General features: G+C 36.2%; 1 protein-coding gene across 1 annotated transcript; it reads left to right on the plus strand.

Annotated features, from left to right (window-relative positions):
* LOC105220440 (putative polypeptide N-acetylgalactosaminyltransferase 9) lies at positions 1–25,694 on the plus strand. Its single transcript, XM_054235281.1, has 3 exons — positions 1–38; positions 24,917–25,111; positions 25,619–25,694. Exons 1-3 carry the CDS (start codon positions 1–3, stop codon positions 25,692–25,694), a joined length of 309 nt encoding a protein of 102 aa, XP_054091256.1.

The following is a 25,694-nucleotide window of genomic DNA, read 5'->3' on the forward strand; positions in this document are numbered from 1 at the left end:
ATGTCCAACTCGAATCATGATGAATTAAATGGCATCAAGTGAGTACATAACAGTTGCAAGTTGTCTGTGCGCTTCAGCTGGCAGATTGTAAGGCAGCAAGCAACCGCTGTTGAAGAGCACAAAACCAGTCGCGAGAATTGATTAAGTTGCCGTGAAATGTCGAAATAACGGGTGATTTTTTTGAGGTTAGGATTTTCATGCATTAGTATTTGACAGATCACGTGGGATTTCAGACATGGTGTCAAAGAGAAAGATGCTCAGTATGCTTTGACATTTCATCATGAATAGACTTACTAACGAGCAACGCTTGCAAATCATTGAATTTTATTACCAAAATCAGTGTTCGGTTCGAAATGTGTTTCGCGCTTTACGTCCGATTTATGGTCTACATAATCGACCAAGTGAGCAAACAATTAATGCGATTGTGACCAAGTTTCGCACTCAGTTTACTTTATTGGACATTAAACCAACCACACGAATGCGTACAGAAGAGAATATTGCGTCTGTTTCTGAGAGTGTGGCTGAAGACCGTGAAATGTCGATTCGTCGCCGTTCGCAGCAATTGGGTTTGTGTTATTCGACCACATGGAAGATTTTACGCAAAGATCTTGGTGTAAAACCGTATAAAATACAGCTCGTGCAAGAACTGAAGCCGAACGATCTGCCACAACGTCGAATTTTCAGTGAATGGGCCCTAGAAAAGTTGGCAGAAAATCCGCTTTTTTATCGACAAATTTTGTTCAGCGATGAGGCTCATTTCTGGTTGAATGGCTACGTAAATAAGCAAAATTGCCGCATTTGGGGTGAAGAGCAACCAGAAGCCGTTCAAGAACTGCCCATGCATCCCGAAAAATGCACTGTTTGGTGTGGTTTGTACGCTGGTGGAATCATTGGACCGTATTTTTTCAAAGATGCTGTTGGACGCAACGTTACGGTGAATGGCGATCGCTATCGTTCGATGCTAACAAACTTTTTGTTGCCAAAAATGGAAGAACTGAACTTGGTTGACATGTGGTTTCAACAAGATGGCGCTACATGCCACACAGCTCGCGATTCTATGGCCATTTTGAGGGAAAACTTCGGAGAACAATTCATCTCAAGAAATGGACCCGTAAGTTGGCCACCAAGATCATGCGATTTAACGCCTTTAGACTATTTTTTGTGGGGCTACGTCAAGTCTAAAGTCTACAGAAATAAGCCAGCAACTATTCCAGCTTTGGAAGACAACATTTCCGAAGAAATTCGGGCTATTCCGGCCGAAATGCTCGAAAAAGTTGCCCAAAATTGGACTTTCCGAATGGACCACCTAAGACGCAGCCGCGGTCAACATTTAAATGAAATTATCTTCAAAAAGTAAATGTCATGAACCAATCTAACGTTTCAAATAAAGAACCGATGAGATTTTGCAAATTTTATGCGTTTTTTTTTTAAAAAAAGTTATCAAGCTCTTAAAAAATCACCCTATATTTGAAAGCAACTTTTACTGGTTTTTAAGAGTCTGACTGGGCTTAAATGTACTACTTGGTGCTTTTAATTAGGTTCAATTGAATGTAATGCGGAATTTAAAAAGCGCAACCAAATACAAGCGCGCACGAAATTACTTCATTTGCAATTGCAATCGTACAAAAAAAATTTTCACTCCACTCTAAAAATTCACTTTTTACTACTGAACTACTCTTTTTTTCCTACTTCATTCTCACTTTGTCGCCCGAACACACAAATTAAGCGCTTGTTGCACTCGGTAATTACAAATATTGCCTGAGGTTGATCTCTCCAATATGGATAGTCGGACGACAACGCTGCTACATGCTTTGATGTGTAGTCGACATATGTACATATGTTTAATATAATTCCGAAAAGTTGTATGCAGATTGAGGGTGACAGAGAGAAGCTATCTGTGTTGTCGCAATGATGGTTCGACAGAGAACATAGACAAAATTATTGCCTTGAACCATCCGTTCAGAGTATGGAGGTATCAATATCAAAACAATTTTATTATAATCAGGTACTATTATGAGCCAAGAACCAAAACTTTCCGTTTATCAAGTAAGCCTACAGTTCAGACGGTAGATTTTTTCCCTTATATGCGCGACTTCTTTGTTGTTTTCCATTATTTTGTTGGGCCCACCTTTATGTAGATAAATTCGATTTCATATTCACTAGTGGCATTACTAAGCTGCCAACTCAGTTCGCCAGTAAGCTCATTCGCTAAGAAGTTGCAGCGTGCCCGCAAGTCACAACATTTAATGCTACCACATACTTTTTAATCTCCTTCTGCTTTTAATCCAGCTGCTGTTATATTAAATTTAAAATTCTACATTGCCACGGTTAACCTTTTGCTTTCAGCTTAATCACCCTTGCGCATATGTTTACACTTTGAGCACACGCGCAAGCGTAGCTGATTTTATTTCACTGCCTTGCACACCCAGCTGATCGGTATCTTATAATTCATATGTATACCTGAGCAAATAAATTGTTATGTGCGTATTACTAGCATGCAGAATCACCGCCGTCCTCATCAGCTGCGCTTCGCATACCTTAGCTTTCGGCCACGTTCTGACTTCGACCCGTACCTACCCTCACAATATTATCTCATTGATCTTTTAATCGTCGCGACTTTGGCGCGCATCTTTACGCTGTTGTCGCTACAGCACCTTAGTTCAGCTACAGCCGGTTTTCTTGTGAACTAGGATTATATGTTTAGCAAGCTGACACCGGCTGCTGGAGAGATGTTGTATAAAATATTATAAAAGGATTCAGCAAATTGTACTCTTTTCGAAAGAAGCCTCTTGGTACTGTCTACAACCAAATCTTACAGCTTTTAATGAATTATGGTGACATTAATGTATGCTTTTCTACTTACTTTAATGACTTTTTCGGAGCATATATGATATGTATATGGAAGCATAATTTGCGACATCAAAAATGGATTTGAGAGACGGAGAGGCAGTGGTGTTGTCTGCCTTTAAGTCCTCTGTCCCTAACTCTAAATTCTACCACAATACTCTCGACATCTCCACACCCTCCGGCTTGAGCTAGAATCCATTCTCAAAGAAGTTCATTGATTATCTTCGGATTGTTCAAAAATATGTTGTTATGTCAATATGTCTCTACATATGTATATATGTCACTTAATAATCAAGTATAGTTTTACAAAGAACAGCTATGTGAACAAAACTAGAAACTTCTGTTCCCAACTAGTTATGTTCGGAGATAACTAGCATTGCAAACATCTGTTCATATTCAGGCTAATCATTCTTCCTCAACAATTTCTTTGCATTCTAATGGTTCAATGTTCTTATGTATGTATGAGTTCGAGTATGCTATATAAATGTTCTCATTTACATTTCGTATTTTTGCACTGTACATATATAAGTATTAGCATATAAATCAAGCGTATGACTGGCTTGCATAGCAGTGCACATAATCGATTGCAAACAGGTTCCAATTGGCGAAAGCCACAAAACTACCAAGCTGGTTACTGCAACACTAAGTTTGAAGCTTACAGCAAAGGCATAAAAGATGCCAAAAAGCCATAGTCAAAGTTTGTTTGAATATTGCAAGTAACATGTTGTTATTGTTGCTGCAGCGAAAACGCATACCTTTTTTACAGTTTGTGCTGTTGTTGTTATGATAGATGCAAGATGCTGCACTTTCAAGTTTACAATGTCGGGCGGAGTAGTAACCGATTAGCATTGAACGCGATTAATTTTGGTACAATGCAAACAGGCGACTAATTGGATTGCCTGGTCTTGAAATTGTTGTGCCTATTGCAGTCTCGTAGATGAATTTATAGACCGACGTTGGTGACTGCAGCATGCTTGGTTTTATTTTCCAACTTAATCAATTTGATGAGTTTAGTTGTATCTTGCGTCTCTAATGCGTTTATAAAGATTTCATCTTCATAGCACCGCCATTGTGCGGGGTATGTAGCGCTATTGCAGTGATATTCGTACTTTGGTGTTCCTGGTCTTAGTGGTTTTAGCTTAAGTAAATTTGCAGCTGGCCAACGCCTGGTAAATGGTCTGCTTCTGAGCTAATAAATGTTGTCTAAAAGGTTTGTAACCCGCTGCTTACTAGTTTGAAATTTTTCTTTTACTTACTTTTACTAAAGAGGCGATTCAGGGATATTAGCATATGCCTATACTCTTATTGCTGGGTTGCAACATAAATAAATAAACTTTTGCTTTCGAAAAATTAGTATTGATCAAGTATTGAAAAGGCAATGAAGTCCTTCTTCAACTATGGATCTTTAACAAAATCTTCCACGATACAAGCTTCAATGAAATGAATTAGTGTTAGATTGGTTAAGCTATATCTTTTTGACAATGATCTAAAATCTCGACAGTCTAATTTCGACTCTTCGATACGCCGCTCATCTCCGCTAAACATTTTAATAGCCGCAAAGAGGCACCATCCATCGTCTTTAATATTCATATAGTTTATTGCTTGATTTTGCGCCTCTTTGGCTGGTTGGCTTTCATTTTTAATACGTTTTTGCTCTTGTTGTTGTTGTTTTTTCTTAATAAAAGGCTTCATAAAATCCTTAAGCCATTCAACGATATATAGTATACAGTCTTCTATTCCTATCTAAGTAGTATTAGTATTGCAAATAACAGTACATATAAGAAATCATGTTTAAATCATTTGAAAACTGCGGAAATTTACCATTCTTTAGTAGAAATTTCACTAAAAATTCACTTTAAACATTATTTCATATTAAGTTTAAAATATTCACCTCTTTCTTTCATTATGCCTTAAGATTTTAAAGCTTTTTAAGGACTTTATCTCGATTAATTTTAGCTTTATCTAAGCCAGTCACTCGACCACAATTCATACTTATTGTAAGTATAAAATATTCCTATTATTGTTCGCACTTCCGGCCATTGATGTGGCAACGGTTTATTGGCGGCATTTTTCTTTTTCTGTGTCTTATTTCCTCTCTCTGTGTGTCTTAGTAGCCAAGCGGACAATTCTCAATGGATTTATGTGAAATTGATGTGATTTGTGTGGATATTTCTTGATTGTAATGAGTTGGCGATTGTTGTGCCATTTTCTACACGTGTTTGCCAAAAGCTCGTTTGTGCGGTCTCTAAAGGGAATTGAACATCAAAAGTTAGACATGTAGAAAAACATATTAAAAGCTTAGCCAATAAATAACGAAAACGAATGTCTGATATCGATTTATTAGTTAAGCCGTTGAGAAGTCGAAAAAAGATAGAGTTTCCAAAAAAAATTTAATTCAGTGTGATGTGTTTGTATATTCGCTCGAGAAATTTTGCTTTTCTCGGTGGAAATTGATGGCAAACGAGCTCATTAAGTATTGTAGATGATTGCAAAAGAAATTACGTCATATCTAAATATTATCGAATTATTGACCGAGTTTCTTGATGCAACCATCAGAAATATTTTCTTTTTGTAGAACTACTAATTTCAATATCAACTACTTCTTTGATACTGAAAATTTTAAAAAAGAAATTTCATAAATAATAATATTAACTTAAAATTTTACTTTAATTTTGGAAAAACTGTAAAAAAAAAATTATTTTACTGCCTCCATTTACGCTCCTGTGGCTGATGCCACCGTTACTTTAATTCACCTAGCATCTACCAACAACAGCGTCACAACCATCATGATATTATAGCTTTATCTGCTTAAAAATTAAACACTACTTCTCTATTAATAAAATACGCCCAGTCAGCTGCCACCCAGCTCGTCTGGAAATCGTATGCAACAGCTGCGACAATGGCTGCGAGCAACCAAATTATTTTGACCGGCAATTACAGGCAGTAAATTGCCGTTGCAAGTGGCATAAAAAGTTTGCCCTGCGACATGTACACATAAACATTTTATATAAGGTTTATGTACATATATATACAGTAAAAGCTCCTTATTCGCGCTTCCTTTATTCGCGGATTAAAAAAATGAGACCCAATTTCTATATTTGCGACTAAAAATTTTTTTATTAATAATTAATAATTATTAATTAATATTAATAATAAAATTATTCACATAGGTATCCAACCCAATATTCTTGTCAAAAGGACTAATAAAAAAGTAAAATAGACAAGAAAATGTTAAATATTGCATTATTTTCGCAATATTTTTGAACTTTTGGTAATATTTCCATATAGAAGGCGCTCACATGGAACTGAACTCTTGTTCTTACCCATTTTTTAGAAAACTTTCAAAAAACACTTTAAATTAAATGGAACCAATAAACTCTTCACTTTTTTAATATTTTTTTTTACACAAATCGTGATTGCTAAGGTTTCGTTACATTGGCTTAATTATATGAGCACACCCGACTAGATCACCTACGAATGAGCTCTGCGATTTCTTTATGAACATTGATCCGTCTATGGAACGAAGTCTAATTTTTAAGAGACAAATTTCTAATGCGACTGCTGTGTATCAGTCTGAATTGAAGGAGTTTTTGAAAACTGCTAAGCAAGAAAAAATTACAAAACTCTTCAAACCATTGCCTTTAAAGCTTAGGCTTAATTAATTAAAATGTTCAAAAACTTCAATTAAATCATATTTTATACACCTATTCGTTTTTTTTTTTTGTCACCTAGGAACATATCCCCCATAATCCCATATAAATTACCATCTCGTATTCACGGTTTCTGTATTCGCGGCATATTTATGGAACATATACCCCGTGAATAAAGAGCTTTTACTGTATTATAATAAAACTTTGTACTCCTATGAGGTTATGGTATGTGAGTGTGCGAGTAGTGGTAAGAGTTGAATATGGAGCTTTTGTGAAGTTTTTTTTTTTCATAGTTTTAAAGTATAATAATTAATTTTATTAATATAGCAAATGCTGTTAAGCGAGCTTTACAGCATTAATTTTATATAGCAAATGCTGTTAAGCGAGCTTTACGAGACCTCGTGTTAGAATGTGGCCATAAAGGGACACGTATTTTTGTAGACGAACGTGTTTCTTTATACAATCATGCGTATGTTGCTGGCAACAGCAAGTTTCATAAAAAATATTATGAGGGAATACAATAACAATTAATAATATATCACTTCGATAGACTCAAAACCTTAATGCTATTTAGGGTTAACCAAAAATAATTTAAGAAAGCTTTTTAAGATAAAACTGAACTGAGTTGAAGTGAAGTGGAGACATTAAATGGTTTTAAGAAAGGCATTTTTAGGCATTACAGGACTTTTAGTACTACGCTAGTGTACTTCGAGAGACACCGTACTCATACAAGCTGCATTAAGAACAGTACCACAAATTTATTGTTAGTTTTTGCTTTCAGTTAAGAGATGGGCTCTATGAGTTAAATTTTCAACGCCTATAAAAAGGGAACAGCGCCAAATGTGAGGAAGTCGTTAATTAAAAAATCTACACCGTTTGGCTCAAACTAACTAGAAAATTGCTTCAATAATTCAAAGCTACAGCGGAAACCAGCTGGCAAGGAATAAGAGCCAAAAAAAAACAAACTAAATTGTGAACAACAAACACCAGAGAAACTCGAAAAACAAAATCATTAGCAAAGCAAAACAAATGTGTGTATATATAAATGCAGTATTAAGCATTACGAATATTTAACCGAAAGATTTACTCAGCAATAAGGTACATTATTTTACATGGGATTGGTACTAGTGACTTTAGAACCATTGTTAGTTCGTTTATTGTATTGGAGTAATTAGGTTACGGTGATCTAATATCATAGATCTTAATACATTTGGATGAGTTTTAATTATTAACAATGGTATGCCTAGTGGTGATGTAATCGTTGTACAATCTCAGACCAATACTCAAAAAATATTTGACATTACGAGATACTGGCATATACTCGTAATATGTTTAAGTGGGACACGAATGTTCTCCATCGGGATCAGCATCTGTTCTTGGAATTGAATATGAATTCAGCTTTTCAAATCAACTCTGACTTCAAAGTTTCATGCTGTCGCTGTCAGAAAACATTGGAAAAGTCTAATGTCGAACCTCGTTTTAAGATATCCAGAACTGCTCAAAGGATAATTGGTTTAAATACGGCAATCAGGCTGGAATATAAATGTTATTCTTTATTTACCTATTTGGATATGGCAAGAAGAGGTTTTGCCCAAAGGACATCCACAAAAATTTCGAAAAATACTAGAAACTTCTTCTCTTTACTTAAGTCTAAAAATCATCGATACATCAGCTCGACTTTGTTCTACCTAAGCTTTTCTCGCTCCGGTTTTGAGTTCCTCGTTAACAGAAACTTTCTAAATGCTTTCGGAAGTTCCATTATTGGACGAAGAAATAATAACTAAACAACATTAGTGACTGCAACGAACAACGAGTAACTGACAACTTTTGGCAATGCTATCCAGGAATTAACTTTAAGCAGAACAAGAGCAGATGGTGTGCTCCCGAAAGCCAAAACGGGCTGATGTGAAGTAAAACAAGAAGTTTCATTGTTTTATTTAAGCAGTAGTGGACAAAGTTTCTCCAACTGGAATTAGTAAAGAAACAAAAAAGTAAAGGATTTATTTTAGACGACGACTGAAAGGCAACGAAAAACAATGTAAAATGAAATTAAGTAAATCTTTAAACTAATTCCAACCGGCTTTATTGCGCCTGGAGATGAACAGCCCAGCACTAGCATTGACGCAGTGTAACTCAAGCAACTCGGATGAGCGTCAACACTAAGTGAAAAATAATAGACGTCGCATTAAAGTAGCTCAGCTGTAGACAGTAGCTGCTTAAAAGAATCGCACAGGGCGGCAATAAGTTTGTGTGGGCAAAGCATATTGAATAGGAAAGTTTGCAAATTAAAATAGTGGAAATAAAAAGAAAATCAAAATGAGTAACTTAGTGAAAAAGGAAAAAGGTAGAGAAATAATTTAACTCATTAAGATGTGACAGTCTTTTTTTAACTCTAAATTCTCTTAACACTTTTGTTTTCAACTTTTACATCATCAATCCGTCCAGGCTAGGGCTTACAACTCGGTAGCATACCTCAAAATTATTAGATAGATATAGTATTTTGTATCGCCATATTAGCCGCTCTTAAGCCAAAAGAATTTACGGATAATATAGCTGAGAGTTGTCTGAGTTCCGTGGGAACTGTAACTTCCATATGAAATGACTGCCAGGGAACCGTAAGAACACTGGTTTAAGTTCGAAATGTTTTTTGGAGCTATCAAAAAGAGCTGTCTGTTTTGGCTGGTACCAAGGATCCCGGAACATATTTTCTTAGCACAAAAGAAATAATTGAAATAATTACATCACAATTCCTAAACTCAACTAATCTTCTGCTTAAGTGCTAATTTATTCCATAATGAAGTACAGTGCGTATACGTAACTTTTAAAAAGTCATGAAAGCCAAAGGAATAAATGTTTAGAATAAAAAATAAGACAAATTGTGTCACTCAATTTTCAATGTTCGAAAAAAATAAAAAAAAAAATTATATTAACAATACTTTAGTACTGCAACTATAATAGTTTCGCTTTCATACTGAACGCTAATATCGCTAAGCAAAATACATAATTCATAACAAAAGCTTAATCACAGTCAAATTAGTGTAAATATATAAAGCGTTATCCACACTTTGCCATAAAATAAACCATAAAAGCTAAATAAATAAAAGGTGACAAAAACCCTTTTCATCCTTCAATAGTTGTTTGCGTCAGCTAAGGAAGCGAAACATACAATATTTTATTGAAAAATACTCAATTTGACAGCTTCACACTTTTAGCCCGTGTATTCACATTCTTATTTTCAAAATATTTTATTTCATTTGTTGCCGTAGATTTATTTCACACATGATTGAGTGATATTTGCCGGGTCGACTGAACAACAGTACGCGTTAAAAATATGTTGCTCAAAATTTACATATTTCGCATTGATTGAAAATGCAAAGTCCACGAAAGTGGAAAATCGAATTGCATGCCAATGCAAAAATAAAGAGTGAGAAGCAGAGAGTAAATGTGTATGAGCAAATTTTGTGTTCGATGCTTTAGGAATACAGTTGATTGAAAATAAGTTTTCCATGGCATATTTGTTCAAAATGTGATAAATTGAAATGAAAATAGCTCAGATGGAAATAAATTCGTATGTCGACATATTCATATTAAGAAAAGCGGTAGAGGAAAATAAAAGTACTAGTATGATTACGTAGTAGGAGTAATATTGTTCGAATATGTATGAAATCTAATCAAAATTTGTATAGTCTTTTATTTTGCAGCTTGAAAACTTCTTATGACTTCTTTAGGATAGAAATGATCAATTGATTTTAGAAATGGGGAATGTCGAACGTCGATATATCAGTCGCTAAATCTTTCGAAGTAACTAGATAATTGTACTTGAACCTCAAGAATCCATAAATCTCCAAAGTTTCATATGTTTGGCAATCGAAGAAACTACGATTGCTGTTTTTTAACTCTTAGTTTAACAAGCTTAGTTAGAGTAATGTGGTAATTTAGGAAGATAATTATCCTTTCGATGTATCTTACTATCCCTCTATTCATCGATGTTTCTCAATATAACCGTTACCTTTGACCAGCTGTGAAATGGTACATTTTATTTGTAATAATAAGGTTCGCTTGGCTCTCGTCTTACATTATATTTGCTATGTGTTATTAGTGGTTGCTTAAGCAGTTTCTCATGCTTTCAACTTTCACACTTTCATCTTTGAACCGACTACGTTTCGCCAGTTACACGTCAATTTGTATTTATTGATATGTTGCTTCAACTTTCAACATGACGCAAATGTAATTTTTCAGCTTTAAAATTTCTATCGCTGCTCGATGGCTATTTCAGGAGCAAGGCAAGGCATTCTATTTTTAATATTGTTGTTACTGTTGCTTGCGATTAAGTTGCAAATTGTACATATCAGAATGTTAACTGTCAATTGGTTTGACACATGTGGCAGCAATGTTGTTGCTATTTATCGCAACATTGTAGTACTTGGACATACACACTATAGTTTAGTTTTTACTCTCGCTACATGTTGCACAGAGTATTATAGTTTTGTTCACATAACGGTTGTTTGTGTCACCAAGAAATATAAGCGTTAGATATGGGGTTATATATATATAAATTATCAGTATGACGAGTGGAGTTGAAATCCGGATGCCCGTCTGTCCGTGCAAGTGATAACTTGGGCAAAATCGGTCCACTGCCACGCCCACAAAATGGCGAAAACCAAATATGTTTTTTTGTATATATCTTGTAAACCAAAAACTGTATAAACCAAACTTTCTGCAGTCGTATCTTTTAGCCATTTCCTTATACAGTCTAAAAATGAAAGAAATCGGATAATAACCACGCCCACCTCCCATACAAAGGTGGGCATTAGGTTGAAAATTACTAAAAGTGCGTTAACTCACTAACGAGAAACGTCAGAAACACCAAATTTTACATAAGAAATGGCAGAAGGAAGCTGCACGGTACAGAACTTTGCACAAATACTACGTAAATCGCCGAAATCGGACAATAGGTTTTCAAGGCCCCATATATCGAACATGAGGACCTCGGTGCTTCTAACCTAATATTAGGGTTTCCAACTTTCAATAGACTTTATACAATATATATGACGAATATGTAGGTCAAATTGTGTATTATATAATATTAATTAAGTTAAATAAATAAATTGCGAGAGTATAAAATGTTCGGTTACACCCGAACTTAGCTCTTCCTTACTTGTTTAGTTTTTCTTTGTTGCATCAACGTGAGTTAACATTTTCCTCTGGGAGCCGTTGGTGTTGCAGGAATGAGGAAGCGTGCTCTTGACTGCAAGCAATAAGCAACAGCAGAAGCCCACAGCGTTACAAAGTGTACCGACACCAGTTTGTGTTGCATACATCGTGGGACACACGACAGCAGTGGCAACAACTTATTGCATGGCGCCGAAAATTGCGTGTTTTCAACAAGCGAAGGCAAAAAGTAGAAAGAAAAATTAAAATTGAATAAAATAAATCGTAATGTAATGTTCCTTCCACCTATGTGGAAGTGTGTATTGACTTTGACATCGTAAATTAACCGGTTACGACCGATGCGACTAGGGGCCCTTGAACATTGAACGTGCAACATAATCCTCATGATGCACAGTGGGTCGGATAATGAAAATAGACTTCTTATGTTTCGAAAAAATGCTGACTGTGGATGATCCTAAACTCCCCTTGACGTTCTTTTCAATTATTTATGCTCCATGTGGCTCAACTAATCAAATCTTAACTTTTTCCCTCAGATAGCTCCTCTAAAATAATACAGTGTAAAGATAATGAAGAGATCGAAATTTCTCGAATCCATCTAACATCTATCTACAAATCTATAAGTCTCATTCTACTCGTACCACAGTGCTACTTCGTACCTATTGGCGTCAATGTACTTCTGTTCGCAAGCAATTAGAATTGTGCTGGACGCCAGCATTTCATGGTTACTTCTCAACTGCTGGCCTGACCCCGCAGCACCTTCAACCATACTATTTCGGCTATTTGCTAACTCTACCATTCGTGAATCGTGCACAGAACGAAGATGCATATATCCGAAGCCAGTGTATCCAGTTACTAGTTCTTTCACAGATTATCGCCATGATCTGCAAGAACAAGTAAAACTGATCTTATTTGCTGTTAACCACAATGAGCTAAAGTCGGAATGGACAGTATGTTGTTGCGTGTTGCAAGTCTGTGACTTTACAAACATGCAATGCAAATTGATTTCCAGCAGATATTATTCCCTGGTAAATACAAGATATGCCACGACACGCTACAAACGCGCGCGTTGGGGCAGTGTGTACAACAAATTCCAAGTGTTCTACTTGCAATTAACCGCAAGTTAATTGCAATCGAGTCCAGACAGTCGCCGCAATGACAAATTGACAGAATGACGCTTTGGACGGCCGACAAAACGATGAGGTGGCGAGACAAAACTGGCAGTGCCCTGGAGTACGAGTTATTTGCTAATATTTTAGCTTATCAGTTGGCAAATAAACGGCAAAAGCCGAGGCACACAAACAAGCGTACTTATTGACAGTCGTGTCTTTGTTGTTATACAACATTTATGTATATATCGGAATGCATAACCATGCAATTGTGTTGCACTACAAATTGCTCTTCAATGTGCCAAGTGGCATGTTTTGGAAGCGTTGATGTACTATCATTATTTCTCTGCGTTTTCAGTTCAATTCAATTGAGTTCCATTCCATACCACGAGGAGAGTTTGTAAAGCAACACTGTTTTTGTGAGTACATCAAGAGTTTTTAAAGGACTACTACTAAAGACCATTAAAAATTGTTCCGATTTCGCTATTTCGCTAGGGTTCCTATTTCTACTTGGTAGATCGTCGGTTCGAGTTTCGAACTCAAATTACTACAGACGATAAAATAAGTATATTAGAAATTCAATAAAGTGGTCTGAATTTGGTTGTGAATTTTTGGGATTGAACTCTGTAAAGCATCGAATCATATCCCTGCCATCAAAATCTACCAGATTTTAAGAAATTCCTTAAACCTCTAATAAAATCAGCCAGGCATTCAGACTCTGCTCATTAGTTATGTATTTGTCCGAGAAATGGGTACTTATCTCAAGACTTGAGCTACAGAACTCCACTCTGCTATAAAACATTATCTTCACATTCAACTATCTGCGCGACTCACCAAACTGCCCTCGTATGAACGCATGTTTGTATGTAAATAGAAATATGAAATTATGTCAGTTTCGTAGATGATTTAGTGCAGCGCCATCGGCAAGCGTTTAAACGTGACCAGCTGCTAAACCAGAAATCTCTCGAGGTTGCCGAAGGAGGTCATCGCGTACATATCTGCATTAAATTATGATATTGCAGAGCAATTGCTAGCCTATTCGTGTTCCAGTTTGAGGAGAATGATCCATATTGATTTGGCATGGGGAGAGTCTGGCCAACCTGATATTATTTATATATACATACAATTTGGCCTATGCACCGCTTATGCGATTTTAGGCGAATCTAGTTTTGCGCTAGTTTTCTCTCCTTTTTGCAGTCTGTCGCCAATTGGAAATACCAATAGAAACCAGGTCACTTTTTCGCCGTTGTCTATGTTCAAAGGACCATAAATCTTCCACAAAACCTTTTTCTCGAAAACTCCTAGTGCCGTCTCATCGGATGTTGACATCGTCCATGCTTCTGCACCATAAAGCAGAACGGGGATGATAAGGGACTTGTAGAGTTTGGTTTTGGTTCATCGAAAGAGGACTTTAACATTCAAATGTCCACTCAGTCCAAACTAGCATTTGTTGGTAAGACCGATTCTGCGTTGGATTGCGAGGCTAATATTTTTGGTTTTGTTGATGCTGGCGATGGCTGGAGGTGGGGAAGGGGTCATGTTCAGAATTTCACGCAAGAAAGTATCAAGACTCAAGCAGCTCACGACTTTCGGTCCGGGTGTCATGATGAATAGTATCTCCCCTGGTCTCTAACTTTCTTAATTATCACAGTATTAGTAACTTAGGACAATAAAGGCAAATAAGTTAAATTAATAGTATACGTTATATGAATTACCAGGGGACAAAATCAGTTTTCGAATCCAGTAAACCGCACGATCGGGGAGCAATAACTAAAAAACTACAGCGCTCAAACGGATTTCGCGATTAGTATTATTAACTTCAAGCTGATAAATGCTCTTGAACACTTTTTTCAATACGATCGTCATTGAATTTATGTCGTACCAACGGAACAAAATTTGGCAGGGTAGATACATAAAAAAATCGGGACAAAAGTTAATTTAAACAAGTAAGGAAAGGCTAAGTTCGGTTGTAACCGAACATTTTATACTCTCGCAATTTATTGAGGAAATTTTATCATGATAACGCACAAATTTACCCATAAATTCGGCATAAAGTTTAATAGAATATCAAAAATCGTCATATATAGATATGAAGGCTGAGATAATTCGTGAACCGATTTCATTCAATTTCACCAGCAAGGTACACTATACGATCACTTAATTTTGCTAAGATATATTACATATTAACCAGTACATATAAAGCCCAACAAATTTTTGAAAAACGTATAATTAGGTATATGGAAGCTAGGGGATGATAGTTTTGAAAAACCTATAATATCACTATATGGGAACTAGGAGATGTTGTGACCTGATTTTACTAATTTTTGGAACAGAGACACACTATTGGAAAAAAAAACAAATATCTTTGAATTACATTAAATTATCTGAGATATTTACCCATATTTTCGGTTAAAATTTAACCTTAGGCCCTGAGTTCAATATTTGGGGAATTGAAAAGTTATAGTCCGTGTTCGACAATTTTTTCACAAGTGATGCCACAGATCATATACAGTATTTGTGTAAAGTTTTATTTCGCTATCTTCATTGGTTTCCTATGTATATATTATAATGTGAAGGAATAAGATGGAGTTAAAAATTGAGTTACATGGGAAGTTGTCGTTATTGTGAACCGATTTCATCCATTTTCCACACGTGTCATCAGTGTGTCCGTTATATACCGTATTTCATTGAAATTTGTCGAGTAGTTCCTGAGATATGGATTTTGACCCAAAAGTGGGCGATGCCACGCCTAATTACCATTTTGTAAAAGCTTCCATCTGCCATTTCTTATGTGAAATTTAGTGTTTCTGACGTTTTTCGTTAGTGAGTTAACCCACTTTTAGTAATTTTCAACCTAACTTTCGTATGGGAGGTGGGCGTGGTTATTATCCGATTTCTTTCATTTTCGGACTGTATAAGGAAATGGCTAAAAGAAGCGACTGCAGAAAGTTTTGTTTATATAGCTTTATTGGTTTGCGAGTTATATACAAAAAACCTATTTGGGGGCGGGGTCACGTCCACTTTTCAAAAGCAATTACATCCAAATGTGCTTTTCCCTAATGCGACCCTATGTTCCAAATTTTATTTTCATAACTTTATTTATGACTTAGATATGACACTGTATAGGTTTTTGGTTTCCGCCATTTTGTAAGCGTGGCAGTGGACCGATTTTGCCCATTTTCGAAAGCAACCTCCTCAGGGTGCCAAGGAATATGTGTTCCCAGTTTCGTTAAGATATCTTAATTTTTACTCAAGTGATCGCTTGCACGGACAGACGGACAGACGGACGGACAGACATTTCAAATTCACTCATCATTATGATCATTTATATATATATAACCCTATATCTAGCTCTTTTTTTCTTAGTGACACAAACAACCGCTATGTGAACAAAACTATTATACTCTGTGCAACATGTTGCGAGAGTATAAAAATAAAATTTGGCAGCATATATCCAGGCGCAAACCGCTGTAATAATTTCCAGTAAATGCACAAAGGAATTTCAGTTAAAAATTATGTATATCATTCATCAGCGCTTAATAAAACAATAACAACTGCACAAATATCGATAAAGGCAAACATTCACTCACTTACTAAGCCAAACAACGACGTTAGGCGCCCAAAATTATGCTAACACATAGCGCAGGTAAATAAGCAAACAAATATAAACAAGTAAACGCAACGCAGAAACTTGCAAGGTAAACGAAAATCGCCGCTACGCAATCAGCGAAATATGCAAAGCATAAATTTCAACTAATTGAGGCATACATTTAGGCGCATAATAAATTTATTTCAACGCCGCGCTACGACTGTGAAGCGACGCGAAGGAAAGTGGCGGAAATAACCCATTTTGACTGTAAAACTAGAAAACGAGAGCAGTTGCAGGCGCGTGCTAGCCATAGGGTCAATGCATTTAAATGAAATATTGCCAATAACGAGGCGCACAACATTGAAATACATCAACTTCTAGTCAACGGCTCAGAGAGCGCTAACAGCACTACAAAAACACTATCACAACAAAAACGAAAAACTTAGACACAATACACACAAGCACAAGAAATGGCCTTCATTTGTCGTCGACGCTCTGCGTCCATTGTGAAAATCGTTCCCATGCTCACCGCCATCTGTTCACAGTGGCGTTCTTCCTATACCACGATGACTCTTCACAAGATGGCAGCAGCAAATGGAACGGCATGCAAGAGCGGTATCAAAAAGGTGCCCGAAGAGTATGGTGAGTTCACTGGCGTTTTCTTCATTATTCAAAGGATATATATATATATATTTATTTTATACTTTGTTGGCGCTTAATTTTTGCTGCGCCTCACTGTTTTGTGATTTGCGCTGAGCGTGCAACATTTCCGCGCGCTGTGAGTTTGTTTAAGTAGCCAGCTCATCAAATTAATTTGGCGTATACACCAGCGGATTCGGCTATAATCGCTTAAAGCGGTTCCTACGCCAAATATATATATATATATACACCAGCGTATATATATATTCGTATATATAATATATACATATATTTACTTTATAAGCCATTATGCATTGTGTTAATTCCTACCGATTGCGTTTTTGTGGTCTTTGTTGTTGTGGTTAGTGGTCATAAAACGATGAGGCTGGTAATGTAAATGTCTAATTTGTGGCAACACAATGTAGCATGGAATATTTTTTTTTGCAGCAAAATGGATGTTTTATTAAACTAATTATATTATACCTTCAAATTAAATTCTGTTACATTTTCCAAAGATCGCATTGAGTTTTACATTATTCAAGAAATATTTTATTAATTAGGGTCCGAAAGAATAAAACTCCTTTGTCAAGGCTATTGGTAGGGTCTGAGGACATGAGGACAAGGTCTTGCTGTACAAGCATAAAAAAATTTCGTGATGAGATTGACAAAAGCACTAAGCAACTATGTAGGTACTGGTATTTGGATAGCGATCTGTTCAAACTATTGAATCTCAGACGTCTAGAAATAAACGAAAAGTGAAAGTCAATGAAGCTAACTCATATCCTGCGACAGCTGGAATATATGTATGTATAAAAAACCAAAAGCGCAAGGTAGTAGAATATATTGTTAGACATGCAAAGCACAGCATGTGGCATGCCTATAAAAATAAATATTTGAATTAGTGCATTGTCAGAGGAAGTACCGAACACTTTAGACACGCAAAAAGAAACTACTATTCTTATGAATGATTCTGTATGTAATCCAATGCGTGTTTACTTACATGCATACAGGCATTTGTTTAATTTCAACAGTGCTAGCTGCAACGTCTTCCCTATTTGCACAACCACTCAAGCCAGCAACGGTGCAACGATATATCCACTCAGCTATACATTATACACCTACGAATCGTTCGTATCGTTCTTTACTACATCCGTCAATTGCCCGCGAATGCTTGTCTTCCACAATTCATCTGTCGGCTGGCGTTTAAGGTTTTATCGTTGTTGGTAAACGATTAAAGCGCGATTTAAATGCGCCCTCAGCTTAAATTGCCCTGCCACGCACTTGAGTAACTGCTCGCGGCGGTACTTGGTTGGCAATGATGTGGCAGTGAAGTGCAAAATGATTGCTGTTGTTGTTGATGCTGGCATGCATGTAATGTTGCAAATCAGTAAACCCATAAGAGCATGTATACAACCACATTACTATATTTTTATTGTCAACTGGTGCTTGTTAGTTGTACTCAAAGGGGTGGTTGTTGTTCTTGTTTTCTTTATAATATTCTGCATTTTTATTTATTTGTGGTTGTAACTTTTCATTTGACTATTCGTTTTTATTGTTATTGTTGTTGTCTATGCGTTGTCAATGCATTCGCAAGATGCTGATTTACGAGCGTTTACAGGCAGTATATTCCAATTACGCAGATAAATGGTTTTGAGAATCCGTTTTTAAATAATTACCTACACATTATTTTCCTTAATTACCCCATTTTATTAAGAGAGCATGCGTTTAGGTACCATTCTAGGCATTTTTAGTACAACGAAGGTAATCTAGGCGAAAAGCTTCAAGACTATATTTGTGTATATAAAAGCGTATATAATTTTTATTTTTATATTTTTGTGTATATAAAATTTAATTTTATTAATATTATATAATACACAATTTGACCCACATATTCGTCCGATATATGGTTTAAAGTACATTGAAAGTTGAAAACCCTAATATTAGGTTAGAAGCCCTCATGTTCGATATATGGGGCCTTGACAACCTATTATCCGATTTCGGTAATTTTTAGAATGGGGCTGCCACACTATAAACGTAGTATTTGTGCAAAGTTCTGCATCGATATCTTTACTAGTTCTTACTTTATATATTGTAAAGTAAACGATTCAGATCGTCTTCAAAGTTCTGGTATATAGGTAGTAGGCGTGGTTGTGAAGCGATTTGGCCTATTTTCACAACATATCATTAGGTAAAGAAACTATTACAAACCAAGTTTCATTGAAATCGGTCGAGAAGTTCCTGAGATATGGTTTTTGACCCATAAGTGGGCGACGCCACGCCCATTTTCCATTTTGTAGAAAAATCTGAGAGCAGCTTTCATATGCCATTTCTTATGTGAAATTTAGTGTTTCTGACGTTTTTCGTTAGTGAGTTAACCCACTTTTAGTAGTTTTCAACATAACTTTTGTATGGGAGGCGGGCGTGGAACCGATGAACACAAACTATTATGTTATGATTGTTTCCAGAGCATATTTTTAAACAACTAAACTGTTATTTCATTTATAAGCTTTATGGGCTTCATTTGAAAGCTTTGTAGGATTCATAATTCGAAACGTACGCGAGCGCTGCGGGCTAATTCACTAGTGTGTGTCATGCCATATATCAAATAGAATTATTGAATGTCGAATCGTACTAAAATGTATGTACTAAGGCCTGCCTTTGTGTGTGTGTATGTGTGTATTGAGATACCATTTGTATTAAGTGTTGCATGCTTTTCCTATTGTTGGCGGCATTAATGAATCGCTTCGTGGGACAAATTAAGCGCAATAAAAAGTAAAACAAAATGCAACAAAATGGCAGAAAATCTGAAATTTAGCAAACTCATCGTTGCATATAATTGCTTGATAATTGATTGCGCTAAATTGCATTGCGAACGCTGATTGCATCTCTTGCTGGCGCCTAAAGCCGGCAGAAGCAACAATTCGCTAAAACTGGTGGCGGGTCAAGAACGCAACTAGTGTGGAATAGAATAGCAGTCAGTACCAAAATATACTATTTCATTAAATTACTTTGCAGCAAGTTCTCAGGTGATAATATACTGAATTCACATAATCAAGACGAATATCAATCATTTAAATTTTTATTGTGAACAATAAGGTTATTCTAGAGACCCTTGGCACAACATTATTACACTGGGAACGGTTCCGAGGTGTTCTAGTACCAGATGGCCTGGCATGGCGTAAGCATTGGTTATGAGGATGCGATTTTCCTTTGGGACATATATTTGAACGGACGATATTTGTAAAAATAGTTTAGAAGAAAGCAATTTCTCTATGCCTTTTCATCTTTCAATAGACAAGGTTTAAATAATGCCATAAATTGTTTTAGCCATTAAAAATGTTCTTACTTTTTTAAGAAATTTCTGACATATACTAGCCCTTATCCAAAAATTATTTTGGAAATTTTATGTCGATTTCGTATATATTAATTATCCGCTTGCAATGATTTGAAATTTTATTTGAAAGCACCTCGAATGCTCCTGACAGTTCAACAATCACTAACTGGTACACCGCTATGATATTCATACTTACAATTAATGGGCTAATGCGTAATGCTTTCATTCCAAAAACACACTTCATTCATTAAACGAGTGTGTTATATTACAAACAAAGCTTTTATGAGCGCACAAAACTGTGCTATGGAAAAAAAAACAACAGCAAACAAAACACTATAGAAATGCGTGAAACAAAAGCATAAATAACGCAAATGAACTCGAAACAGCCATCTCAGCATTTTCCTCCCAATCCAACCAATCATGCTAACCCGAGAATTTGCAACGCAAGTGAAATAAAGCACGATTCAATAAAGAATTATTTCAATGAGAGACAGAGAGTAAGCGTGTGCTAGACTTAAATGCTGATAAATTATGTAATGGGGAATATATATATTTATACAATTTTGTGTTTATGTGTATAAGGGCCTCATAAATTCATTGATTTTTCATGTTTAATTGCCAGATATTCACCATGCGCCAAATCTTGGAGAAGACCCGTGAAAAGAGGATCGACACACACCGCCTTTTTGTCGATTTTAAAGCTGCTTTCGACAGCACGAAAAGGAGCTGCCTTTACGCCGCGATGTCTGAATTTGGTATCCCCGCAAAACTAATACGGCTGTGTAAATTGACGTTGAGCAACACCAAAAGCTCCGTCATGATTGGGAAGGACCTCTCCGAGCCGTTCGATACCAAACGAGGTTTCAGACAAGGTGACTCACTATCGTGCGACTTCTTTAACCTGATGCTGGAAAAAATTATAAGAGCTGCAGAGCTAAACCGAGAAGGTACAATCTTCTACAAGAGTGTACAGCTCCTGGCGTACGCCGATGATATTGATATCATCGGAAGCAACAACCGCGCCGTTTGTTCTGCTTTTTCCCGCATGGATAAGGAGGCGAAGCGAATGGGTCTGGAGGTGAATGAGGACAAGACGAAATATCTCCTGTCATCAAGCAAACAGTCAGCGCATTCGAGTCTTGGCTCCCACGTCACTGTTTACAGTCATAACTTCGAGGTCGTAGATAATTTCGTATACCTGGGAACCAGCATCAACAACACGAACAATGTCAGCCTCGAAATCCAGCGCAGAATAACTCTTGCCAACAGGTGCTACTTTGGACTGAGTAGGCAATTGTACAGTAAAGTCCTCTCTCGACGAACCAAAATCAAGCTCTACAAGTCGCTTATCATTCCCGTCCTGCTCTACGGTGCAGAAGCTTGGACGATGTCAACATCAGATGAGACGACACTAGGAGTTTTCGAGAGGAAAATTTTGCGTAAGATTTATGGTCCTCAGAACATTGGCAACGGCGAATACCGCAGACGATGGAACGATGAGCTGTACGAGTTATACGACGACATTGACATAGTTCAGCGAATAAAAAGACAGCGGCTACGCTGGCTAGGTCATGTTGTCCGAATGGACGAAAACACTCCAGCCCTGAAAGTGTTCGATGCAGTACCCGCCGGAGGAAACCGAGGAAGGGGAAGGCCTCCACTCCGTTGGAGGGACCAGGTGGAGAACGACCTGGTCACACTTGGGATCTCCAACTGGCGCCGAACTGCGAAGGAGAGAGAGACGTGGCGCACTATCGTCGATTCGGCTATAACCGGCTAAACGGTTGCAACGCCAATCACATACATACATACAATTGCCATTCAAATTTTTGTTCCATTCAACTTTTCTACACAATTCAATATAAAGCTACTCTATGCATTTTTTTTTAGTTTCTCTCGATTTTCCGATTTTATGCTGGTGAATTTGTAATTTATTGCAATAATTTTTGTTATTGTTTAAATATGTATGCCTACCTTTCCATTGTTGCGTCTTATTAGAGCAATAAGAATGCTGCAAACATCTCATAAAATTCAATTAGAGTCCATATTGTGCATATACGTATGGACGTTACATTCATACAAAATTAATATATACAATTCCTTTATGATACTTTGTTCCGTCGAATATGGAGTAAACATCTACATCTACAAACCTGTTATTATCTTCTTAGTTGCCAAATCCTTTATGCTGGTTAACCCTTTTTTTGCTCTGTATGCAAGAATGCAACCAACTTTAATGTCGCATAACTTTTGTTAACAATTTTGTTGTTCTTGGGCCTATTTTTTTCATAATTTTTACGATTTTCATTGTTTGCACCCAATTTTATGGGGATTAAATGAAATATGTGTACTTTATTTCTATAGAATCTGTTCAGTATGATAAAGGATACAGTTGATTGCATAAATTTAGCAATATATTTAGACAGTGGATCCATAGGCAAAAATCTCAAAAGTCGTTAATCTTCATATGATCAACAATTTTCGGAAGTTTAAAAACAATAAATGGATTGAATGATTCTGACAATAAATTTTCATTATAGTATGTTTACATATGAAAATAATCTCGTTCTAAGCTCCTTCGATAATCTAACCGTTTGCATATAGCCAAATGAGATTATCAATTGTCAAATGTGTTGCATTTGTTGTTGTATTACACATATTTTTTTCGCTGTCGGCCATTGTTGTTTACATTTACATTTTCATTCAGGAATAAAACCGAAAATCTAGTAGTGACGCCTTAGAGTATGCTATCAATGTGCAACTATGTGTCTTAGTCCCCCATAAGGCCAGACATAATATATCTGCCCTCAACAAGATAACTGAACAGTCAGATATGCATGATAATACAGTTGTTTTAAAAATAGAATTCCAAAAAGAAATAAAAATTACGAGACTGTAAGCAAAAATTATGTGTTACAACTATGATGGATAGAGGTATGTAAAGCAGATCTGCAAACAATAGTCAACTCAAATTGCCAAAGTATGAATTGACAACAAGCGACTGCAAAAGCCATAATATGTGAAAATATACGAACGAAAGCAAGAGTGAAATGTGAAAGATTAATAAAAGACACTAATGCAACAGTCAGTGTGTTTGCTTTTATTGTTTTTGTGCTACTTCAGAGTCGATACATTTGTTTATGGTTATCTTTTTGTGCTTCTTTTACTTTATTCAGGCAAAAAGAAAACCCTCGGCTGACTAGACATTGACAAATAGCTTAGCTTCCATAAAAGTCTTATTGCAAATTGGAAAAATTTAGAGCAAATATGTATTCATCACACAAGCTTACGTGACCAGTCCACTTATTCAAAAATACTTTGACAGTTTTTTATGTTACTTTTCTTCTATATTTGTTTTTGGGTATATGTGACGGCAGTCAAGAAATTGAATTGGTTGTCCTTGCAAGCAAATGTATAAGAAGTATCAACAGTTTGGTAATTTTTAGTTTTCGTTTCAAGTTTTGCTATTTTCTAGTATTAGAGGGTTGGTGGTTGACCAATAGGAGGTTAGGTGTGATATTTCTTCGAGACATTTTTATTCAAAGTACTAAAGCCTTCTAAATGCTTTACGAATATAAACTTCACAGTCCAAGTCGTTTATATTGATAAGAGTTTAGATTTATAAGAAAATCTAAAAAGCAGAAATGGTACCTAATCCTACTGTAATTTATTGAAAGTTTTCACTTTCTATTATTCAAAAACCTTTTTGATACACACTTCGCAACTTTTACTTTCTCTTCTTACGGCTCTATTGCATCTGAATGCATTGAAATAACCTTTCAAATATCCTGCCACGTCACGCTTTCAATGGCAGACATGCTGAATTCTCGCTTGGCTGTTTCACATACGTATATCATCAATGTATGTATGTGAAAGGGCTGCGTGTTCACATTCGTGTTTCCATTTGTGTTTCGCTGTTGTTCTTTTAAATGGATTGAAATTCTATCGATATTTGCACTGTTCGACGCTTGCCATTGGCAATATTTGCATCCTTGCAGCGTCCCACAGAGGCACCGCCACATACCCAGATGCATACATATTTATTGGGACCTTAGAAAATCTATTTCTGGGTATTGGCATTTGTTTCTTTTCTCCGGCTTTGTCCTACAAAATGCATTGCATGCAACAAATGTTCTTGAATCCCTCTCTAGCTTTGAACCTTCATGGTTTTGCTTTCGCTTTTGCTGAGCTCATACACAATTTTTGTTTGTTTGCGAGTTGGCGGGATAAATTCTGTCAAGTGGGATTTGCTCACGCTTGCCATTTGTGTACGGTTTTTAGGAATCTCAATATTTTGCACATGGGTCCCTGCATGTATTCGGCAGTGTCACTTCCAATAGGTCATATCGAAGCTGCTGCGGCAATCTTTCATTTAAGCATATTTTAGATGACTTTTAAGCGTAAGAGTTTCTTAAAATAATTGAATATTGCTGTTAACTGATTATATGTTCTTTTTGCTTTTGACAATTCACTTGAGATATATGTATAACAAAAGAAATTTTTTTTGTATATTATTGTATTTGTGTATTAATCAGTTGCTTCTTAATATTAATTCCTATTCTTCTTCTTTTCTTTTCAGACAAGGCGTCTTCGTACCGCCATCTCCACTCAAGGATGCGCCAGGTGAAATGGGTAAACCTTTTGTTCTACCCACTAACATGACTGCTGAAATGAAGAAGGCCGTCGAAGATGGTTGGACGAATAATGCATTTAATCAATATGTATCCGATATGATATCAGTACATAGATCATTGCCGAATCCACGAGATGCTTGGTAAGTAACAAAAACGGCAAAAACATTGCAATTTATTTAAATTAATTAATTTAAAATTATTTTTAAAAAGGGTCAATCAAAAACAGGGAGTAGAATTTTTGAAATGTCAAATATCAGTCAGATCGGTAGAATTATGAGCTCAGGAACTCTTTCCTTACCGACTTTGTCGACTAAATTTTTTTCAAACTGACTCATATTAAGGAAAGGAGACTAATTTTTTCAGTAGATATAAAGAATATGCAAATTAAACTTACGTGAGGGAAGAGAAAGATCATAATACAAAAATATTAGCGAGATATAATTTGTTATATTGAACTGTCACACCAGGATATCTGTACCTATGTTTATAACCTTTAAATAAACATACGACCTATGTAATTCTCTCTCACAGTGTTTTGAAATCATAGCTTAATGCCACTATCTCAGCCTCACACTTTAAGACAAAAACAACTAAAATTGTATTTAATTATAAATAAATTACTAAAAAAATGTTTCCCATTTGCACAGGTGCATGGAACCAGGTCGTTATGTGGACAATCTGCCCGAAACCGATGTCATTATCTGCTTCCACAACGAGGCGTGA

The sequence above is a fragment of the Zeugodacus cucurbitae genome, chromosome 6 (genome assembly GCF_028554725.1).
Source record: "Zeugodacus cucurbitae isolate PBARC_wt_2022May chromosome 6, idZeuCucr1.2, whole genome shotgun sequence".
Taxonomy (NCBI): domain Eukaryota; kingdom Metazoa; phylum Arthropoda; class Insecta; order Diptera; family Tephritidae; genus Zeugodacus; species Zeugodacus cucurbitae.